The sequence below is a fragment of the Neodiprion pinetum genome, chromosome 3 (assembly GCF_021155775.2).
Source record: "Neodiprion pinetum isolate iyNeoPine1 chromosome 3, iyNeoPine1.2, whole genome shotgun sequence".
NCBI lineage: Eukaryota > Metazoa > Arthropoda > Insecta > Hymenoptera > Diprionidae > Neodiprion > Neodiprion pinetum.
This window is the reverse complement of record NC_060234.1, coordinates 39,971,933-39,994,424: the sequence shown is the minus strand read 5'-3', so window position 1 is coordinate 39,994,424 and position 22,492 is coordinate 39,971,933. Positions and strand designations below refer to the sequence as shown.

General features: G+C 42.6%; 1 protein-coding gene across 5 annotated transcripts in view; it reads left to right on the top strand.

Moving 5' to 3' along the window:
* The window catches only part of GABA-B-R3 (gamma-aminobutyric acid type B receptor subunit 3), a 103,204-nt gene that overhangs the window by 57,983 nt on the left and 22,729 nt on the right, over positions 1-22,492 (top strand). For 4 of the 5 annotated variants that reach the window (XM_046616010.2, XM_046616009.2, XM_046616011.2 and 1 more), the window contains exons 3-7: positions 5,125-5,439; positions 7,134-7,238; positions 9,038-9,103; positions 14,987-15,190; positions 20,348-20,572. In XM_046616010.2, coding sequence (XP_046471966.1) covers positions 5,125-5,439; positions 7,134-7,238; positions 9,038-9,103; positions 14,987-15,190; positions 20,348-20,572 — 915 coding nt within the window. The remainder of the gene's footprint in view (positions 1-5,124; positions 5,440-7,133; positions 7,239-9,037; positions 9,104-14,986; positions 15,191-20,347; positions 20,573-22,492) is intronic. The other variant, XM_069134223.1, reaches the window with a different exon arrangement.

Below are 22,492 nucleotides of genomic sequence, written 5' to 3'. Positions count from 1 at the left end.
GCTGTGCATCTAGGTTTGAAATTGCGGGTCATTTATACCACCGCATTTGGTATTGTGAACTTCAGAGGGGGCCGATGAATTCCGAGGGTCGCGAGTTCGAATAGGGGGGTTGTTTTGGCGTCAGTTTATACAGTTGGTCTCAACCGATGGATTTTGCTCAATTAGTCATGGTATACACTCGTTGCCTAATTTGACAAGTGACAATCACTTCGCGGTTCCATATGAAACGTTAATTGAAACGCGGCATGGATAGGATCAAGTTTGAATTCCGTTCTCAGCCCCGGATGCGCGCTACGTTTTCGAAATTTCGTTTAAAAAAAGAAAAGAAGGAAAAATAAATATACTTCGTACATCAAGTAACTTTATGTATCGCATAAAGCTGTATTAACCAATTTCCAGGCGAGTGTCTTTAGTGATAATATTAACATCGCCATTTTGCCAAATCAAAGTTCTCGGACCGTGGAGACGTTTTATCTATTGAACTGTGCATACGGGTTGTAAAGACTTGTTCAAAATTCATTCAAGAATGAATTATTTCTCGGATAGTAACTTTTCCGATGAATTTGACAATTCGAAACACTCGTCATTTTCGAGAGGGGAGAAAATCTTGAGCGTTTCTTTCCTCCATTTGGAATGTCGCAGGGATTATTCAGTGATAAATACAAACGAAAGTATATTTCACGTACTGTACATGTTTGAATTGAAAATTTATTCGAGTAGAACGAAACAGGCGTCGCGCAAACTTCTTCCAGAGTTCATGTTTTAAGAAATATAACATCTGCAGCGAAAACTAGTCGAATTGCACTACCAATTTTTTCACATCCTAGTTTCCTAGTGACAATAGGGCGAGCAAAATACTCCTGCAGAAAATACAAATCCGACTGTCCCCGAAAGTCTCAAGGCAATGCTGTGCTATTATACATTAGCAAAGATGCGAACCGTACAGAAAAGCTGACACAATGCACGAATAAAAGTGAGTAACAAGAGTGGAACGGGATCTGGCGAGTCTTTTGACGACGCGGGTCGTCCTGACTTTTAAAAGCCTGGAAAGCTGCAGCGATATGAGCTTTCGGATATCACAATGGAACCACGGTAGCTACAATCTACGCCATATATCGCAGTACACAATTTCTCCGTTACATCGGGGCCGAATGGCGCAGGAATACGAAAGAACGTTTGTCCTTGCACTGTCTTATCCTCTCTCCGACGATTCGGCTACCCTCGCTTGAAATTATACGTACGGATGCCTCCTCGAGTAACGTTGTACAAGATACACAACCTGGTACCGAGAAAATTTCGAAAAGTTCTTTGCTTACGGCTACGTCTGCCACTCTTGCAGGATCTTGTTTATTTTAAATCAACCCCACGTACCGGGTGGCATCCGCATAGTGACCCAGGACAGTTTTCTGTGCCGGCTGATTCAGCGTCCAGGTCTCGTGAGACTCCGAAGAAATATTTTCACGCTATCGATTTCTTTCGCGTCTTGCTTACCTCACTTTTTATTCATGCAAACGTCCCGAACGTCGCCTGTTAAGCATCCGGCCAGCCAGAAGTTTCAGGATTCAATCGAACAATTCGACGAGAGGAAATGCTGAGAATCCTTTCGAAAAAAAGTTTGCGAAATTGGTTCAGGCGACGAGATGGCGGACCCGGTATTTGAATTAGGCTGGTTAACGTGACCCTCGACACCCCGAAGGCCTCGAGGCGTTTTGAGACTCCCCTCTTGCCGTCGACGTGTCTGGCCCTCGTCTCCGACGCCGTTGGCTGTATGACGTACCAGAAAAAACGACTGGCTGAACGTATCATGGCAAGAATGCCACTAACGCGTCGAACTGTCATTAATATCTGCCACCCCCAATGACCTCAACATCCTCCGGTTATCACCGGAATTTAAGGCACGTAGTGATGCCCGTCTTGGTGGCTAAGATATGATGGACGAGGATCCGTTCGTCAGGTGTTGCCAGAGGGAAAAGAGCGGCAACGCGATCTCGATTCTTCAATCTGGAATATCGCGGATATGATGCGTGAGTCGTGAATCTCGACGCCGGTCCCACAAGTACTCAAAATTTCAATCGAATCGCGTGAATGTATACAATGTCACGTTTCACGAAAGCCCTACTCTGACTAGAAGCTGGCCGCCATTTAAAGGAGACAGCGTAGGAAGCTCGAAGACGTTCGTGACCGAGGTGGCACGTTTAAAAAGCTTTTCTAAATGGCGCGTGAAAATTTTGTAACGCGGTAGAAGAATGTTGGGAGATTGTTATTTTTTAGTTAAAATGAAGTAACCTCAACCTCATCACTAGAACAATTAAGGAGGACGAAATTCGATGAATCGTACGATTTTTTTCCAATATTTGCAGTGTATGATAAGAAAGCAGGATATTTTTTAACACCAATTTTTCATTGATCAAACTATCTTCGAAAGTCTTGATCTCCACATTTCCCAACGTTTCTGCTTACACGCAAAGGGAAATAATAAGAATCGACTTGACGTAAGAAACTTTTTTCACAAAAACTTGGAAAACCTTCGCTGAATAGCGGATTTTTATCTCGGCTAATAGAAAATCGACTTGCAGAATTCATTGTGTCACGTTGAACTTACATGTACGGAAGTGATGAAAAAACTTTTGCAGCTCGGCGACATTGTTGTTTCCAAAAACTATCAGATATCTATGCCGATAAAGGGAGCGGTTGGTTCTTTTCTCGATCGCGTTGCACACCGAAGTCTCGACTCCTAACCCATTGCGAAACGTTCCTATAACAAAAGCAACGCATATGCCCAGGTTTTTGTCAGAGCACTTTAGCCTCAACTCTCAACGATCACAATTGATTCTTGCTCCTTTGTGCGACGGTCGCTTTTCGCTTTTAATCGTCGTTATCGCGTGAGTATTTCCATCCACTGAGCCACTTCGATGAATGCTGCTTTCTTGCTCGTTTTTTCCTCCGAAGTCTGCCGACGGTCGGTGAACTTCGCAATCGCGATTTCCGCGAAACTGCGGGCAACGAGATGTGGCAACTTTACGTAGTGGAATGGCTACGATTTTTGCGGAAAATTGACCCCACGATATTCCTCGAGTTAGTATCAAGCTTTATTTATTCCGCGAGTCCTTTTTCCGCTCGGTTGCACGGGGTGGGTTCATGTTGCAAATTTGATTTGAATTTGCACAACAGCGAGAGACATACTGTAATGCTGTACGTTTTATCCACCCTCGGTAATATTTTCATGTAATAAAGGCTAGTTCCACCTCACAAATTAGCCCAGTTGTTTGTTTGACGTATACAAAGTTGGGTTGCTGGTTGGAAAAGGTTTTCATGATCCCTGAAGGGTCTGTGAAACCACTGACAGTCTTTTGTGGCCCATTACGACCTTTCCTCGAACGCGGAGAGTGCACGTGAAGAGAAATGGGGAAATGAAACATTTTTAAAACGACCAGTTTTTTAATTCCAAACTGCAAAGTGCACATTCGCCATTTAGCAAAGTACCACATCTGAAGTGATTTGAACGAGAAATGTCGATCGATTGAAACATTCTACGGAAGAGCTGCGAAAGAGAAAACCCGGTGAAATCACAGGATGAGAAAATTATGCAGTTCCGTGTTATTATTGTTCGAGGAAAATTACAAGAGGTGAATATTTTCCGGTTTTCAAATTTGCAACGGGACGTGAATACGAACATTTGCATAAGCTTGTCTGTTATACGTAGGTAAATACCTATAACTGTACCCATGTTCTACATATGCAATTTTCGCCTCGAGCGGAAAAAAAATAATCAGCGAACCGAGATCGTAGAACGAACGAACGAACAAATGAGAAAACGAACATACGGCTGCGGAAATAAAATAATGGTTTTTATTTGAAACTCGGGGCAAAATGTTGGGGCGAATACAACGCAGAGAAAGCTTCAGTTCTCTACTGGTCAGGCGTTTTGCCAAAATTCGTTTGAACGTCCAGTTTAGTAACGAGGTGAGAAATTGTAGGTACGCTTTCCAATTTCGCCTAGCGTGTGAACGGGAAAGCGGTTTCGATCTAAACGCGTCATCACGAGTCCAACGCAGAATTTATAATGCCTTACGTATAAGTGACGGATTTTCAATCTAATTAATTTTCTCGTTTTTATCGGGTTGAATTCGGGTTTTCGATTATATTTCTGGATTCTATTTTTCTTATTTTTCTCCCGACGAAATTTCTCCACTTATATTTCCATCACGCATTTGCGTTTACGGATTCTCGAACATTGTTCGAAAAATTACGGGGAATATTTGTATTCACAAAGCCACTATCAATCATTTAGCGGAAAGTTACTTCGGCAAGCCGAAGTGGGTACGTGGATACAAAAGGCCTCCCCGTGGAATCGTGACTGTATTGCAAACAGCGAAAGCTCGCCTTCGACTCGCCCCAGTCAGAGATTACAATTTAGAGTGAAGCGAGCCTTGCGCGTAAAGGAAATGGAGATGTAGAGAGAGATTTGATGTTCCGAGCCTTGCGCAGATCCGGAAACACATTTTTGGCTCAAGTATACCAAAAGCTTTGTAAGCTCTCGCCGTTTCAGCTGCCAAATAAAGTACACTGCCCGCTTGAACTGCAGAAAATGCCCGATTAAAATTCACTCTACGTATAATTTTCTCCATCTGCAGATCCCGGAATTCTCTCAAATCTCGCCTTCCATTACATCCGATAAAACATTCTCATTTCACCCTCGCTCGTCACCCCCCCTCGAAACTGAATATAACGCGTAATTCCATTCCATTACGACACACGTGGCGCAGACTCGACCAGCCAGCCTCGTCCGGAAAAGTTACACCCTCAAAAAAGGGGTTGCAGAGGCTCGGTGGTTTCCTTTGTGGCGGAGCGTAGGGAGCTTTTAACCGGCCAAACTCAAGCTTGCGAAATCGAGTTTGGAGTACGGCGGGTCTGAGTGCGATTATTCCGACACCTGATATGCCGAGCTCAGAGTGCAGAGACTCGTGCTCGCAGATTTCTGGGCGGCAGGTACATACCTGTTGATTCCCTCGGAGCCGGAAGCACATCTACGGGATCTGCAGCCGCCTCCGGGAGTCAACTCGCAATTTCCAAATCGCCAAATCGAACCAGCGACGATCCAACTTGTGCCAAATTCTGTTTCAGTGCGACCCGGGCGTCGGTGTCGACCGTTTCTTCCACGCTCTCTACTCCAGGCGAGACGCCCTGATGCCTCTTCTCCTGGGCACAGCGTGCTCCGAGGTGACTGAAACCCTGGCAAAGATCGTCCCCTACTGGAGCATTGCCCAAGTCTCCTTCGGATCTACGGCTCCGGCGCTGTCCGACGCCACAGAGTTTCCACTTTTCCGTCGCACCGTCGCACCAGACTCGAGTCACAACCCTGCCAGGATCGCCCTGATCAAGCACCTCGGCTGGGACACGGTCACGGCGCTATCGCAGAACGGGGACATGTACTCCCTGGTGGGTGAGCCCAGTTTTCTTACCGGATCATACCCGACGCCGATTTTTTACCCGAATGCGAAGAACTGCCTGACCGCTGAGAAATATGTGACATTTTTTTATACGTGTGTAGAATTCTCTATGTCAAAGGTGAAAATTAATGAAAGTCAAGGTTTTACGTTTCGGCCCTGAGGGGGGTCCTGATACGTAGAAAAATTTAATTATACTTATGCAACCTCGTATCAGACGAGACTTTCTACATGAAAGAAAGTCAAAAAAAAACCCGCAACAGCGGTGAAAATCAAGTTAATAATCCACAGACCAGATAATATCCATTACGCATCCACCAACCCTGATGGTAATTCACTTATCATCCAAGTCAACGGGAAGTTTTTATATTTAATCGAATTTTTCTGAGGATCAGGGCCCCTTTCACAATCGAAACGTCAAATCTTGACTCCCATTCATTTTGACCTTCGATATCGAGAATTCTATACATATTAAGATAAGATCGAAACATCATTGAAAATTTGTCATGCAGTAACTATATAATTATAGTAAAACGCGTGTCGTTGCAATTGTTAAAATTGTGGGAAAGTGTGGTAGAAGTCACTGTTTAGTGGGATCATAGTTGCCGATATCACATTTTCTGCTCATTAAATGCGGCATGAAATCTGTACGTTTAGTTAATCCGTGACGTCTATTTATCGCTCCACCAACATCAGATTATCTGATTAGGTACACGTACAAAGTTCATTTTCATTTTCTACCTAGAACTGTACCTTTCGGTTGTTGTAAGACGTGAGAATAGTCGAGGACCGTACAGTAACTACATATAACTAGAAATTTCTCTGGGTCAGCTACGGTTTATAAAACCAAATTATACAAAACCATCGAAGGTGAGCGTTCGTTGTGAAACGACAGCAATCCGGAAGATCTATAGTTTAATCCGTGTTACAGGCTCAGGCTCGCTTCTTCGCGTAATCCGAGAAGCCACCATTCGGAATCTCCTGAGCATTGGACTTTGAAAATGGGAACATTTCGACTCGGGCTGTTAGCGTTTTTGAGATTAAATTAATACCGCCTATCGGCAGAATTTCTCCGAGATTTCGTGCTAATCGAACACCCGGATCAAAAACTTTGCTCATCACAAGTTACGGAGTTGTCCAGGGTGACGGTAGACTCCGAGGAATTTCTGTTATCAACTTTCACATTTTCGAGTTACATCTCTGGACGGACGATCGAGAGCCGGTCCTAAAATCGGATGACCGATCGGTCAAAGTCTCATCTTGGCGGGATATTCGATAGATTTTTCATACCCCGGGAAGGCTCATCTGCGGCTCTAGCGGTAAAAGGTCAACACGTATCGAACGCTGCTCCTCGATCAATAAAAGAAATTCGGAACGCCTCGGAGAGACAATATATATTCATTCGCAGATATACCTAAGCGTGAAAAAGAATTGGCAAGAAAACACGCGATATTAATTCGGGGTGATCGACGCCGCGTTATAGTATGAACTGAATCCTGTAACATTACCTGATGAGAAGCGGCCAACGTACGCGGAACAAGCGTCAAGCACTAAAAGCTCTCAGCCCGGAACGATTTTGGCCCGCGTTAGGCCGACCTTCTCTCGCTTCTCGGCAGGGGAGAGAATGTCTCGCCTTTCTTTGCGGGGGTGGAAAAAATATGTTGATGTACATGTTTCACGTTTCAGGCGGTAAATGACTTGGTCACGGAGCTGGAACAAGCTAACATCACGTGTACCGCCACCATCACGTTTGCAGCGAACGACTACAAAGAGCAGCTGCGCACTTTAAAGGTGAGCCTGACTTTGTTTCTTACGACGGTTTTGTCCCGGGGAAGAAATTGCCCGTTTATATTGTTCTAGAATTAAGGGATTTTCGCCTAAGGTGCTTTCAGTTTAATTTCAAAACTCGTTCGCACTTTAATCACGGTTATTCGTACAGAGAATAAAACACCGCCGGCTGAAATGGGTTAATTTGAAAAAAACGGAAAACACGCAAAGAGCCAAATTTTCGAGGCTTCGGTCGTTTCCGGGACAACGAAGATTTCATTTCTGGGCCCGTCTTCCCCGCGGTAGTCGACTTATTGTTATTCGGTTCTTCCGCGTCTTGCCTCCAAATTTACAAGAGAAGAACGGAAGGAGACCCGGATTATTTCGTTGTAGGAACGAGAAGCTCCAACATCACAGGGAGTAAAAGTTCCTCGGCTGATGCGTACGAAGTTTTGAACTATGTAACATGTCGAGGGGATTAAAAATTGTACATATAAGGAATGTTTGCTCTCTTGGATGTTATATGCGGACGAATCTCCCTCAGGATGCTGAAAGTGAAGAGCTGAAATGCGAGGGGCCAAGTTTTATGCATTACGAACGTTTAATACCCCGTGGGACCCTTGAACAAGAGACTGATAATTTATTTGCCCAATTTGAATCGTACCGTCTTCTTGCACAGTCCCCATAGGCACGGGAACAAGCAGACCTCGAATATGACCTTTGAATGTCGTCGGGACAGGATGATTCATAACCATCGTCTTTGGCTTGATCTCGCATCTGGACGAAGACCCCCATTCCCTAGCCATGCGAAAACTTTTTTGGGAGCATTTAATTCACCGTCCCTTTGTTCAAGATAAACTTGCCGATACGTGCGATTTCGTGTTACGATTCTCAGGCCGCTCGCGACAGACAGCCTCGTGGGATAGTGTGATTAATTAATCGACTGGCCAATTCATCATTCGCAGTATCAAGTAAGAGAACCGGCTAAGGAATTCTGAATAGATAAAAAACAAGCCGACTTCGAACTTCCCATTTTCTCACCGCAGGTTCCAAATTTACAGAAAAAATAAGATACTAATATCCAATTCGCATTTCGAACTGCAAATTGAGATTCGTGATTAACGATTTAGAAGCTTAATTACAGGAAAATGTCGGCTTTTTTAAAAATTTCAACCACTATAATGGATCCACCATTACAAATTTTGTAATTCTAGCCTTGGATTCTTTATCGGTGACGCAAAATGCTGCTTCCTATCAATTTTTACTAAAATCCGAATATTTGAAAAATTTTCTTTCACCAAATTCGATTTGCCATTCTGGATTTGGCAGATCTGACTTCAGAATCGTAATCAGGAGCCCAAAAACTATTGTATTACGATACCAGTTTACATTCGAATCCATTCATTCGGTCTCAAGATATCATCATATTTATTTAATTTTTTGAAATTTTTTTATTTAGAAAATTCAAAATGTACCCAACCGATCAAAGTCAAAATCTAATCAGTTTTAAGTTTGGAAAAGCTGCGTTGGTTGAGACCAAAATTATTGAAATCCGATAACTCGTTCTCGAAATATCATCGGACAAAAGATTGATCGCATAGGTATTTACATACGCACACAATCGCCCATCTGAAAATGATTGGAGGTGATTTTCTATACTTCAAAACGTGTAGATCTAGTAAAACCTCAACTTTTCATTTTCTCGGCGATTATAATAACCTCCGTTTTTTCTCTGAAAACAGGGAAACGGGTAGTTGAAAAAAAAAAACAGCGAACGCATCGGTCAACTCACAATTAAAAAGCCTTTTTTCATTGGATTGCAGGAACTGGACACACGGATAATCATCGCAAGCTTCTCCCCGGTCTTGGCACCCCGAGTTTTCTGCGAGGTAAGCAAAGACGGAACTCAGAATATAACAAAACCCTCAACCCTTAATAACTCGGACTCTCCTAATGGAAAGACTACCAAATAAACTTCAGATGAAACAAAAACGTACACTTGACCCGGGAATCTCGGTGCAGGGGATTAAAGAAGAGCTACCGTCGACTCGCAATTAGCCTCCTGGCCGAGACATCGAGGGATCGAGAATTCAAAAAGACCCGGATCGAAAGAACGAACCTGTAAAGATCGCTGATCCCGAGGGAGTCTTCTCCAGTTGTTGCCGAGACGCCGAGCTTTCAGTTCCTATTAATCTTTCAGATTCAAAGTCCGAGTGAAGTTCAGTCTGCAGCCCGATGTGCAGGGTTGGGGGTCGGGCTTTTGAAAGAAGGGATTTTCGAGAGCCTCTCAGAGCCTCTTAAATGAATTTAAAACGCCGTGGCTGCAGCGCTGAAAACCACGTCCATTTCCTCTTCGCTTCGCCACGTGGCGGTAATATTTCATCTTCACCGGTGCAAATTATGCTACGTCGACACGTTTTCAAGCGACTTTTACTTTGCTAAGCACGTCGTGTTATTGTGGGAATAAGTTATGTATCGCCCCGTAAGCACACTTCACCATATACCTGTACGTGTAGTCCTCTGTGCGGTAGAGTAAAGTGGCAAACTTTCCTCGGGTGTAATTAATGCTGTGAAAACCGTGGAACCGAAATGCTTGAAACTTATAACACTCGCCTGTATTCCCGGTGCGAAGTTCAACTTTATAACGATCGTCGGGCTATTTTTCATTGGAACTGTTCGTAAAGTTGCGCAATTCGAACACGAGTTTCCGGCATTTCCCAAAATCTATCAAAGCCAAATAGCAGGGTTCAATTTTCTTCGACTCGTCGGGAACATCTTCGCGGTCATCTTTGAAATCCTAGTCTTATTTTCACCCTCCTCGAATATTCGTCGACTAATCAAGTCCGCAAGTCTGGTAATGAACGACGTTTAAAAGCCTCGAATCGGGGACGGAATTGTTTCCGAAATCCGGGTCGTCTGCTTTCCGGTAACAGAAGTTTCGCATCCTCTGTATGAAAACCAGTTTCAGGCGAGGAGTTTGACGCTAAGTAAGTCCTGCGGTTCGAACTACACGAAATACCCTGTCGAGGAGTTTCGCCAGGCTTGAATAGTCCTGCAGGATATTTTACACTCTGAGTTGTTGCCGACATTCGCTGTACATCATAAGTTCGGTAGTCGGGTGGTTGAAATTCGCTTTTGAGGGTGCAAAAAGGTGCCGAAAATCTCTCGCGATGTTTTTCGCGAGTTCGATCAACTCGGCTCAAAATTTTCCCGTTTGCACGCGCCCCGTGAAAAAGTCCGACGAACAAAAGCTCCCGAGAAACATCTGCTGCGGTTTAGACGCCTCGAGGCTTTCTGCATTCTTCAGATCTTCACCCGACCCCAGAGCTTTTGCTGAGAATTCGCGAGACACGGGAGGGTTCTTTTCGATTGACAGATTTAAGTGTATTTCGCGGGGAAAAACGATCTTGTTTTTTACTCCTACTTGCAGTCTTCGTAATCGCGTCGTCTGTTACTTCAACGCTTGTACGAAAATAAATGGACATCGACTTCGTTGATCGCTTGAATATGGAACAGCTATTTCCACTACTTTGCGGTTTAAGAGTCGCTGTCCCTGGCAGTGATCAGTTGAACGGTTCCTTCGCCACGAAAAACAATTCGGTTTCCATTCTTCCTTTGCTATCGTTATTCTTCAGACCCTTGGCAGTCGAAAATAGGCGCGTTACGCGTAGTAAAATCGGCGTGCGAATCTTCGGAGCAGAAAATTCGGAAAGAAATATTGTACACCATTGCAATAACTCTCTAGGTTGTTTATGTCCGTCCATCAGACTTGTTCGTAGGTAGAATATTTTTAACAGATAGTTAAAACGTTCCGCAAAATTCGTTCTCGCCTGAAAACTAACGATTCAATTTCAACGTCCGAATTAGAGTACTTTCCAAAAAACCAACAGGGAAAACGCAGTTATTTTAATTTTCATGCCGTTGCCTTTCACATCGCAACGCAAACAAATTCCCTGCACGGGATATTAGTATCGATTGATTTTCTTCTAACATTTTTATTCCCTCTCTTCTCTCTCGTTCAAACAATATTTTCTGTTTACCGAGTTCCCGTCCCGGAGAAGAAAGAAAAAAACGAATGAAAACAAAAAGTGCGAGAAATGAACGTCGGCCGGATTCGTAAGGAGATTTTATTACTTCGCGGGAAAGTTTCGTAACATTTGTTGCAAAGTGATAATATAACTGTCATATGTTTAACTTGCGTGAAGAGAATATTGTTTTTCCCTGATTGTGAGCGCGATTTTTTTTCAACCATATAAAATTCGAGTTTATCGTTAAGGAGAAAAAAATTCCTGTCACCAAATTCAACCGACGCAACAACGCTTTCGCCTCTAGTATATTCTTCGATGAAAGTATTTCCCTTTGAAGGTACGTTCCTTATAATTACATAACCGGAATGGTTCTAGTCGACGCTCGGTATAATATCAGCTTTTCAACGGCTCTGATGAGATTTCGTAATTAGTCGAGAGAACCTCGGTGAAGGAGGTGGGCGATATCTAACAGGAGGTGACGTCACTGGAGTTTGAGTCAATTTATTGCTGGGATAATAATTGTTTGACAATTGCATCGTGATGGCTGCAGATCGGATCTTTTTTGACGCGGCGTTCCTCCGCCAAACGCTTTCTCAACCGGTTGTTTACTCGAAGTCTCGAACCATTTTTTTACATGGCACAAAGGCTGCCTCCTTGGGCAGAGAAATACGAAACTCGCACTCCTAATTGCCTTTATTACCTTTATGCCCTCAGCCGCTGCTCTTATGCTGCGAAAACCGCCCGCGGTTATGTTCATTAACTTGGTTGTTCGGAATATATGAGCGCATGGGCTGCCGTTATTATACGAGGGACCAGCCAGGTTCGATATTGCTCGGGGCGAACCATCGTCGCGAAATCTCGGCGTTTAGAGAGGTGAGAACGCCCTCCGAAAGTAGACGCTTTTTTCTTCTTCACTTGTCACCGACTCTTGAGGAAATTTTCCATCGTTTTTTTCGATTTCAATGTAACAATTTTAACGTCCTACGGAGATTTAAAGAATTCTGAAACCTTCGTAAACAAATTTGTTGAAAAATTTATTCCCCTTACTCGATCTCGGCAAAGAATTTCCCTGAGATTTTATTCTAATCATCAATTTTGTCAATGCGAATGGTTGTTATTCGGAGCTGCAGCTTGAAACACGTTTATGCATTCTTATCGAGGTTTCCCAGACAAAGGAATATCGATCTTTCGATATTGTCGTTCGGTCTGGAGAATTCAAGATACGGGCGATGAAAACTAAAGTTGTGTTAGTGTAACTCCCCTTGAAGCAAGTCTAGGTATTTCGATGTGAAAAAATATAGTGTGTAAATACTGATAATAATATTCCGGTATTTACGGTGAATATTCCAGAGATATTTGCGAGGTTGATTCGTTTCGCGGTTTCACTAACTTCGCCAATTTTCTCGCTTCATAGAATTCTGATGAATGAATCGAATATCGCTTCATTGGAATTCTAATTTATGCCGCTTCAGTCGGGTTAAAAACGCTGCCAAATCGAATAAGCTTAGCCCGACTTTCTACCGCGTTATAACGCCCCAATTTCGCCGTCGATCTTATCTCGAGGAATTTCTCTTTCAATAAATGAAGATTGATTTTCAATTGTATATATATCTATATACATATATATATATATATATATATATATATATATATATATATATATATTATATTTCCATATCTTTATAAACACTCGGATACTATACGCGTAGTTAATTTCCTCGTAGCAGACTCATAGAACAAGCGTATTCATGGGAAGGTGGAAAAGGAAAATAATTACCTGCCAGGTTCAGTAATCCGAGATAAACTGCAAAAGTGCAAACTCCGCGAGCTACTAAATACGCTCGCCGTTTCTTTGGCCCTGGAAGGCACTCGAACGTTGTGAAAATGGTAAAAATCAAGCGCAAATCCGTTTGGTGGATGGAGTTTCCCGAGCCATTCGATTCCCGGAAGCCAACTCTTCTTACTGTGCAACTGAATAAGTGCCATCCACCAGATCCACCCACGATTCGGCATTTACGAAACTCAATGCTCTTCGCAACACGGAAGAATACGGGCTGATATTTGAGGATTGTCATTTCGTAACATTGGCGGAGGAATTTTATTTCTTAAGGATTTAATTTTTACCGAGGATAATCATATATGATTAAACGCTTTTCTTCCGCGTTGGATTTTTCGCTGCTTTTCTTTCCCTGTTACACTTACATTTTTAGCGGATTTTTTTCTCGGTTTTAATTACTCCTCTATCAAAAGCTATACATCACATTTCATAGGAATTTTATACCAGCCTCAACGTACGCTGTCAGGATTATTTGTAACCATGATTACTCCAAGCTAATAATTACTCCACGTGATTAGAATGTTTCACTGTCATTTAATAGGAATATAGACGTAATTAGCTTGAAAATATAAAATGGCTTATAAATTCGCGTAGCCTCAATGCGATTCTTTCATGTCTTTTCACCCCACGAAGCACAGGCGTGAAGGCCAGACGTGATTGGTTTGGAAAATGTGGTACACACATATCGAAGATTCGGTGCCGCACGAATACCGCCTGCATATAATCCTTGCAGCTTCGAAATTGTGAAATATTTTTTATCGCCATTTCAAATGAAACAAAGTGGGCTACGTAAACGTGAAACCGTATATCAATGTTTATTTATCGCGTTGGTTTTTCAATTGGTCGCAGTCGCGTTGATAGCGAGTACGTGATACATACGGTATGCAAATATAATCATTTGAAAAACCTCCGGGTGTCACCGAATCAACGAATGCACTCTGACATACATTCATCGTGCTGCAGACGATACACTTTTCGCGAGATTCTAACCCACGCGACAGTCTAGCTTTAAATTCAAGCTGTTCCTTTGAATAGATCCGCGATTTCTCGCTTTATATTACACATACACGTGTGTCGTATCCTTCGTTCAGGATAATATTTACAAAAGATGGTGCGGGATATGGAAACGTGAGATGCGTAAGTCGGATATGTTAAGTATGTGTATTACACACCGTAAGCGGCGCCGTGTGTAATTTTCAGTCATTTGGAACGCCTCGCGCACTTTGAATTTTTACGGTAAAAAACTAGGTATGCAACATGTCTCGAAGACATGCCCAGTTTCAGTTCAAATTCAAAAATGCAGCTCGGAATACTTTGCCTGCAGCTATTGCAAAGTATAATATGCTACGGTAAAATAAGAACTTTGGTGGTCAAGGTTAACAAGTGATTTACTCTCACTGATCTTCGAAAATCATTTTTATAGTGAAATTCAAGGTTCGACACTGGTCCAAATTATCCACAAGACTTTCTCGAGAGCCTCGAAATTGCGTTAGGATTCCCTATATTACTTTCAATTAATTTAACTGTAAAAATTTTTCAGTCAGGTTTCAAAAACATTATAATCAGACCAAAAACGTCAAGGATTAATCATTTTCAAGGTTCTAATTATAAAATCCTTCCTAAAACTGTTCGTATCTTAGCTCGTGTAATTCTCATTTTCTCAGATCAATCATCAAATCACACAGTAAGAACGTCGTGTTAAATTCGTGTTCACGATCCTGTAAACATTTTTTCTCCTTCTTCTCAAACTCTTGATTCTTACTACAATTATTTCGATACCCCCATAAAAGCCCCAAAAAAAATCGAAATACATCCTTCGGGAAATCCTGACGATTTTCAGGCACACGACCTCGTTCCTCATCCTACCACCGGTGCAACAAAACTTCTCTTAACTCGTCTCGTTTCAGGCCTGGAAGCTGGGGATGCACGGTGGCGACTACGCCTGGATTCTTCCAGGGGACGCCGTCGACCTTTCCGGGGTGACAGGAGAATGGTGGCACACAAGACCCGAGGACTGTTCGTCCTCCGAGTTGGCCTCGACCTTGGACGGCCTCGTCATCGTCAAGAGCCACACGGTGGTCTTGGGTCCGCGTAAGAGCGACGCCGGCTGGGTAAGGGACCCAATTTGTTTTATATTATTTCCGGGAGATCTCCCGGGGCCAAAAACAGCGGGTGTCTGAATCTCCGGAAAGATCTACGGACGGGTTACCAGCCACTTCGGAGTCTGATTGGCGGGGAATTTAAGCTGAACGAGAAGAGTAAAAAGGCGATCTGTAATTGCGAGATCTATGGGGAGGCGCAGCTGCTAACTGAACCCAACTACCCTCGGATAATTCACGAACTGACAGCGAGCCCGGTTCGGTTCATTTTTTCTAGCACACCGTTCTGCGGTGCTTTATTATTCCGAGATGGGGGAGGTGGTGTCATTAATTGTTACACCTTGCAGCGGTCGATAACGTCGACTGCCTGATTACCGACCTTTGAACCTCAGTGCTCCGAAAAAAGGCCCAACTTTGACGATTTGTTTTAGGAGTATGGAAAAAGGAATAGGATTTATTTTCATAGGGTTTGTTTAACACGTATTGAAGTGTGAAAAAAAAACGTCATCGTCATTGGCGGCGACAGAGCCAATCTTTGAAATCGCCTTTTTTTCAATTCCTTTACGGGAGGACGGATTTCTCGCAAGGTATAAGACCTGGCACAAAAAACCCAACAAATTTTCGATTCTATATATTGTTGCCCATGGAGGTACGGAGGGATTGGTTCGTTTTGTTTTTTTTTTTTCTATCAAATTTTGCAGAAATGGTGCACTTTTGAAAAAATGAATCGATTTTTTGCCAAAAAATAAGCAGTAAATTGTTTACAAGAAGAAAAAAGTTCACATTAAATAAATAAACGGGTAGGCACTTTCATGGAGAATGTAATTTTGAAGCCACTGTCGAAATTTCAAATCGATCCGTGCAACGGTGTTCAAGTATTCCGTCCTCCTAGTTTGAAAAAAGTGGTTTCGAGAAAAATACGTTTCAAGTTTTACGAGCACTCGGCGCGCGCTCCGAGGTACTGTGGCAATATCGAGAATTGAACCTTTCAACATAAAATTTTCACTATAGGACCAACTGGATATTGTCTTTATGACCCTAAAATATTGTTTAAGCCAACAAAAAAAAAAAAAAAAAACATGGAACTTTCCAAAATTTTAGAGCGGTGTTACCCCTTAATCTCGAACACGGCTTCCTAATTCGACTTGTCGTTGAACCTCGATGATCGAAGGGTCCTGCGAGCCGAACCGAGTCTCGAATCTGATCGGATAACATCCGAAGCTCCCGACACGAAGCTTTTCAAGAATTCATCACGTTCAGTCGATAATAATACCCGGGCTTCTGGGTTTCTCGACTATTATTCAGGAGTGGACGAGTCGTGTTGCCTCAAAAATTTCGGGATGCGACGTTGGTGAATTTCTTTTTAAACGATCGAGAATTCTCGGCTATATTTTCCACCCTGCAGTACCGTCCGCAGTTTTAATCACATCCCGTGTTTGTTTCCGTGAAATTCATCAGCAGCGGTTGTGCGGAAACTTTTAACGGGAACGCAATGAATGACAAATTAGCACGGTGGCTGCTCGTCGACGGTTACTCTCTAATTTTAATTATTTAATCAACTTGAACAAACGTTTGCCTCCAACTACCACACGTTGGTTAAAAATTTGCCTCAATCCTACGGCTACACGGTCGCGTTTGTTAACGTACACAGGTGGGTGAAACAAAAGTAGCCTGAAATCGATACTCGAGAGTTGAATTATTCACCGATACGCGATACCACTGACTAATGAAAACTCGATTCCGTCGTGGCTGCGGCGAAACCACAATTTGTACGTTTTAGCTTCAGGTGCAAATTCGGGGGTATAATTTTTTCACTCTGGAAATTTTATCGGAAATAGGGTCCTGCGATTACGCGGTCGGCTGCCTTTCCAGGATAATCTATCGAAAATGAATACAGAATCAGTCTTACGCACGAGCGACTCTGCGACTTTAACATAAGAATTTTCATACCATTTTCAAGACAATCAAAGGCACGACAAGCGAGGAATTATTTTATCTATACGCAGACGGGTGAGCTGTGTTAAAATCTGATTTTAACACACGTGCGTGTAAACATAAATTTAACGTTTCATTATCGAGATTGGATTTTTTGGTCTTCAGAAAAATCTTCGATGTTAAATTTAGAAAATTTCATCGCGTCTGAGGGTAACGTGAATATTAAACGATGGGAATAATTATCTCGTGTAGACTAATAATAGTTGGACAATTATTATTACTGCCTACAAAGGCAGGTGGTTAATTATAAGACAAACTGCCGTGAACGATCCGCCTGAATCTGTTTAACCGGAGCTTTTATACGTGCCTAGTTGTATGAGAGATAGCTTTATTGGAATTAGTGACCTTTGAGATCAAACAATTTACCCCTGGAATCGACTACGCTTAATGAATTGGGAATCGTGCAAGGGTGGCAGACACGACTGTGCATTTGACTGAATGTTTGGCGAACTATGATACATGCATATGTGTAATCAGTGATAACTGCAGAATTAATACGCGATACACGAATCTATTCTGAATTCAGTAATTACTCAATTGGCGTATAAAACCGGTATGCAACATCGGAGAGTGAATTGCGAGTGCGGAAAGTGCGAATGCGTGTATTTTATCCCTCGCCGTGCAGCTGGAAATTAAAACTGTGCAGTTACGTTTTCGTCACGCACTGTAAATAATAACGAGCTGACAGAGAAAAACAAGAAATTCTGCGTTTTGTTCCAGAGTCGGTGCTAAAAAAATAAACGACGCGTCTCCACCCGACATATGCCAATATGTACAGGTATGTACATGTTTTGTCTCCGCTCCCCGTATTTCGCGGGAATTTATCGTTGGTAGTTGCAGCTGTGACGGTGGCTGTTTCTATTCCATTTTCCCTCCTGTTCCACTATGCCGTTCGTTATCGCGATTTCGCTGGAAAATCGAATTCACATGATTTTTATTCAGGAATACCGTTTTTTCTAACCGGTCTTTGATGTGTTTCGAAAAATCCGCTCTGAGAGACAATTCAAATCAACCTCTGACCGAATGCGAAATCACAAATTCTTTTCAACTTGCAGGCTAAAGCTTATAGAGTGTTCGGGATGTATGATTAAAACCGATATCGGTAGCAGCTTGCCAGGCAGAGTTCCACGCCCGCTTTTTATACATTCTCCTCACCCTTTTCCTTTTCCTCTTCCTTTTCCTCTTCCTCTTCCTCTACCTCGAATAATAAATCACGCCAAGATCCTCTTCTCCGCACTCACTTCATTCCATTCAACTGACTGCCTGCTATATCGAAAACCAATGCTACCACCGAAGCGTTCGCGGTGTTCTTAACGAGATTTGACCTAAGCTCCTGACGGACTTTCGACGTCTTTGAACTCCGACGTGGGTGAGTTTTCCACACCCTCTCCAATCCTGCTTTCGTTCACGATTCATCTCAACCTCTGTTATTCTTTTGCCCTCAGAATATTCGGTCCCGAAGAATCTCACGAAAGAGCTACAGGTTATGCGGAAACCGTGAAGTGAAGTTTTGCAAATGTTCGTTGAGTTGAACGGCGCAAGTTGACAACCTTAGGGTTTTAATTTTTTTTTTTTTTTCACTCACCTCGGTTCACATTCCCCTTCAAAGTGGGTCAAAATACGAGTGCGATATTATAAGACGAAGGTCTGAAAGTCTGCAAACTTATTTTCAAGAAGCTTCATTCCGCCCGGCATGAGTTCGGAAATTTGTTACATTGACTGCGCCACCGAGAAGAACCTTGAGAGTTTAACAAATCTTTGTCTGCTGGGTTACATTGTTGCCTGTACGGTAATTTGAGATATTGCACGAGTGTGGAATACACGTTGACTCGGATGTTACGGTATTCGTATGGTGCACAAGATAGGTAGCGTACACCTCGTTGCGGTAGCCCCCGATTCCAACTTCGCGTGTTCCAGATAGATACGTTGAAAAGGCGATATATTATTCTCTCCTATCGTCGAAGGTATAATGACTGAGTACACAGAGTCTGCGCGTATATAGACGCAGACCCAAACGCTTGGCAAAGATGGAAGGGCTTGCCCGATACTCGGTTGTGGAAAATTGCACCGCCTGATTTGATTCGAAAGAACCAAGCGGAAAAAAATGATCCCCAATTTGTAATATAATTGAGCAGCCTTCGAAGTCTTCTCATTTTTGCTTCATCCCATTGATCAGAAATCGGAGACGTAATCATAACGTGAAACGTGACAGCCAATCGATTGGCAAAATTTTCACTTATTATACGCCGAATTCCGCGCCCTTCTGAAACGTTGATGAAATGCTAAAATTGGCGTATTTTTTTTTTACAGTAATTCTCATTGTAACTGCACAGAGGTCGCATACAGGACAAAAACTTTTTCAGGCATCGCAGTGATCTTCTTACAACTTCGGTTTTCATTTTGGATTAATAAGCTCCTGGAACGTGATTAAAGGGTGGCACAGCTTAGACGGTCTAAAACCATGCCTATTTTTAGGATTTTTTTTTTTTTCAAGAAAATGAAAACACTTAGAGTCATTTGAGTTTGCGGCAGTTATTATTTGTAGTTTCTAGAACAGGTTAGAATTTTTTCATTGAAATAAATGACAAAATGGCGGCGTGGCGCATGGAAGTAGCGAACGACTTCGAACTCGGAGGCTTTTGGGGTTGCGCATCTCCTGACATCACTGTCCAATTTATAACAGATAGAAACATTTTTTCGAGTTCAAAACACATTTTCGGGTTCGAGCTCGTAGCCCAAATATTAAAAAAGAAAGTTTCAAATATATACGATTATGAACAAAAAGTTTAATTTTTTTACCGTAAGGTTGTTGAAAAAATTATATAAAAAAATCGAAATTCAAAAATCTAGCCACGAGATCGAATCGATAAACAAGTTTTGTCATTCGTTATTTACATGTGCCATGGCGCCATTTTGTAATTAATTTCGATGAAAAAATTCTCAAAAATATTCTCGAAACTATGAATGATAAATCCCTCAAACTCAAATTACTCTGAGTGTTTTTGAATTCTGGAAAAAAACTTCCAAACATAAGTATGATTTGCCTGCCCCTTAACAAACCGTGTTGTATTTTGATACTTTGTATAGAGTTGCGGGACCGCCGCCTGCAAACGTCAAGCATGTTTCGCTGTTTTGCAGCTTGATAAAGCTCTCTTCGTATTTTATCGCTTTCAGACAACAGCCGAGTTCACCACCGAGCTGGCGGCCAGAGGCGTGACCTTGTCAAGGTACGCCGCGCAGACCTTCGACGCAGTTTGGGCCATGGCCCTCGCCTTGTCCAACGCCGAGAATTACCTTAATCACAGAAACATCAGCATGGCCGAGTACACGCACGGCAGGCGAGACCTTGCGGACCACATTTTGCGCCAGCTCAGCCAGCTTGAATTTATGGGCGTTTCGGTGAGTGAAATGGTATACCGTGCACCAAGGAAGCACACTCGGTCTTTCGAAGCCTAGCGTGAGCTGAAGGCAAATATTGCGAATACGCGAGGCGTAGAAATACTGTGACTCCATGGTGCACACGGTGTTTTACATAACCAAAGCGTGTCACGTGTTTTTGCATGAAATTGAGGTTAGGTTCAAGCGTCGTAGAATCTCAAATGTAAATATGATTTATTGATTCAATCGTTCCAGTCTATTGGAACCATTTCTCGGTGTCAAAAAACCGAAACGTAAAATCTGATTATCGTCCATTTCGAAAAATCGTTCCCAATGTCAGATTCCTCTGCGAATGCGCATGCGCGCAATACGGCCAAGACCACGCTTAACTCCAAGGACGCAGACTCGCAACGCCACCGCCGGCATATTTTGTATTCTTAGGCTTTGTTAGGTTTCGAAGCATGGAGACCAGAGTAAAGGAGTCAAATCTCTATTCGGAACATACGAAAAATTCGCCCTTACAAATTTTTAGATTTCATCCAAAACAGTTTTTAGCATTTTCATGTCGGAATTGTTCTTACTTTTTTTACTTTTTTTACTCTTTTTACATGCCTCGATCTAAATGTATTGCAGAATCACATTACTTTCATGATTTTGTGATCTATTTTTATCGGGGAGAGAAAAAGCAAGGAAAAAAAAACTCCAATTTGAGGGACACAATGGGTGTGACACCCTCCACTATCGGACTTTCCAGATCCGTATCTACGACCGTGCTCTAATCTCCATGTGTCGAAGATTGCTCGAGCCTGTTTCGCGGGCAGCCGACGGTGGCGCTGCGGGCTGATTCTACATTGCCAACGTAATCGACTCGGCCGAAAAATTAAGCGTCCGGGAATTACTATCCCCGTGTGTACATCTAGGCTTGTTTCTGCCACGAAGCTCCGGGGTTTGTCGGCTTCGGCAGCCTCTCCGCAGTCTTAGCAGAGAAAATTGGCACTCAGGCAACCCTTTGCCGGTCGATCGTCTCGTCCCTGCTCTCTCTTCCGCTTTTACTCACCAAGGGAAAAATCTCAGGTTTAATTTTACCCTACAAATTGAAGTAGATAATTAGTTGTGGGAGACAGCGAACGAAATTGTCTTTGAAATGTTTTGTGCAGATGTTGAAGAGATGGGAAAAAAGAGGTGATCAAAAACTGGTGATTTATTTTCGGTCGTAGGTATTATTAAAAATGTATTTTTGTAAGTATTGGTGGTTTTTTATCTGAATCCCTGCGAAAAATTCCCAGATGTAGGTGCCCACAAAAGTTGAACAATTCAGAAAAATCGAATCTCTTGTTTTCGATGTTTTGTTACACATACGTCAGATAATCGATGCTCCAGAATTCCGAAACGTCGGAAAACAAATTTCACTGAACTATTCAGTCGCTTTTTTTCAATTTTATCATGCAGGTCTGAAAATAAAATCACCGAAAATCTTCGAACGAATACAATTTTCATATAGAAATCAAATGAAATATGATTCGGACTAAAAGTTCGGGTAATGTATACGTGTCTGAAAGTCGAGTTTATGTATTCGTTCATTATTTTGCACAGATATAACGTATCGATCTCAACGTAAGCTGGGATTTCCCCCAAGCGTTATAATATCCAAGCCATTTCGGAAGGTGGATAAAATCATGTTACGTTTTTTTTTTCTCTCTCTCTCTCTTTCTCTACGCCGAAAGAAAGGTAGGAAATTTGAGGGACCAGCTGGGAACGTCAGGACTGTACAAATCACGGCACTCCGAAGCATCAATATCATTTACCATTGACGAAAAAGCAATCACATTAACGCCCTCCAAAGAGGGGAATTTGGTACGATGGTAAAACATTTCGCGGCCGTTATAGCTCGTCTAATGCCTTGAAAGTGTTTGGTAGGTATCCGTCACACTTAGGAACGGT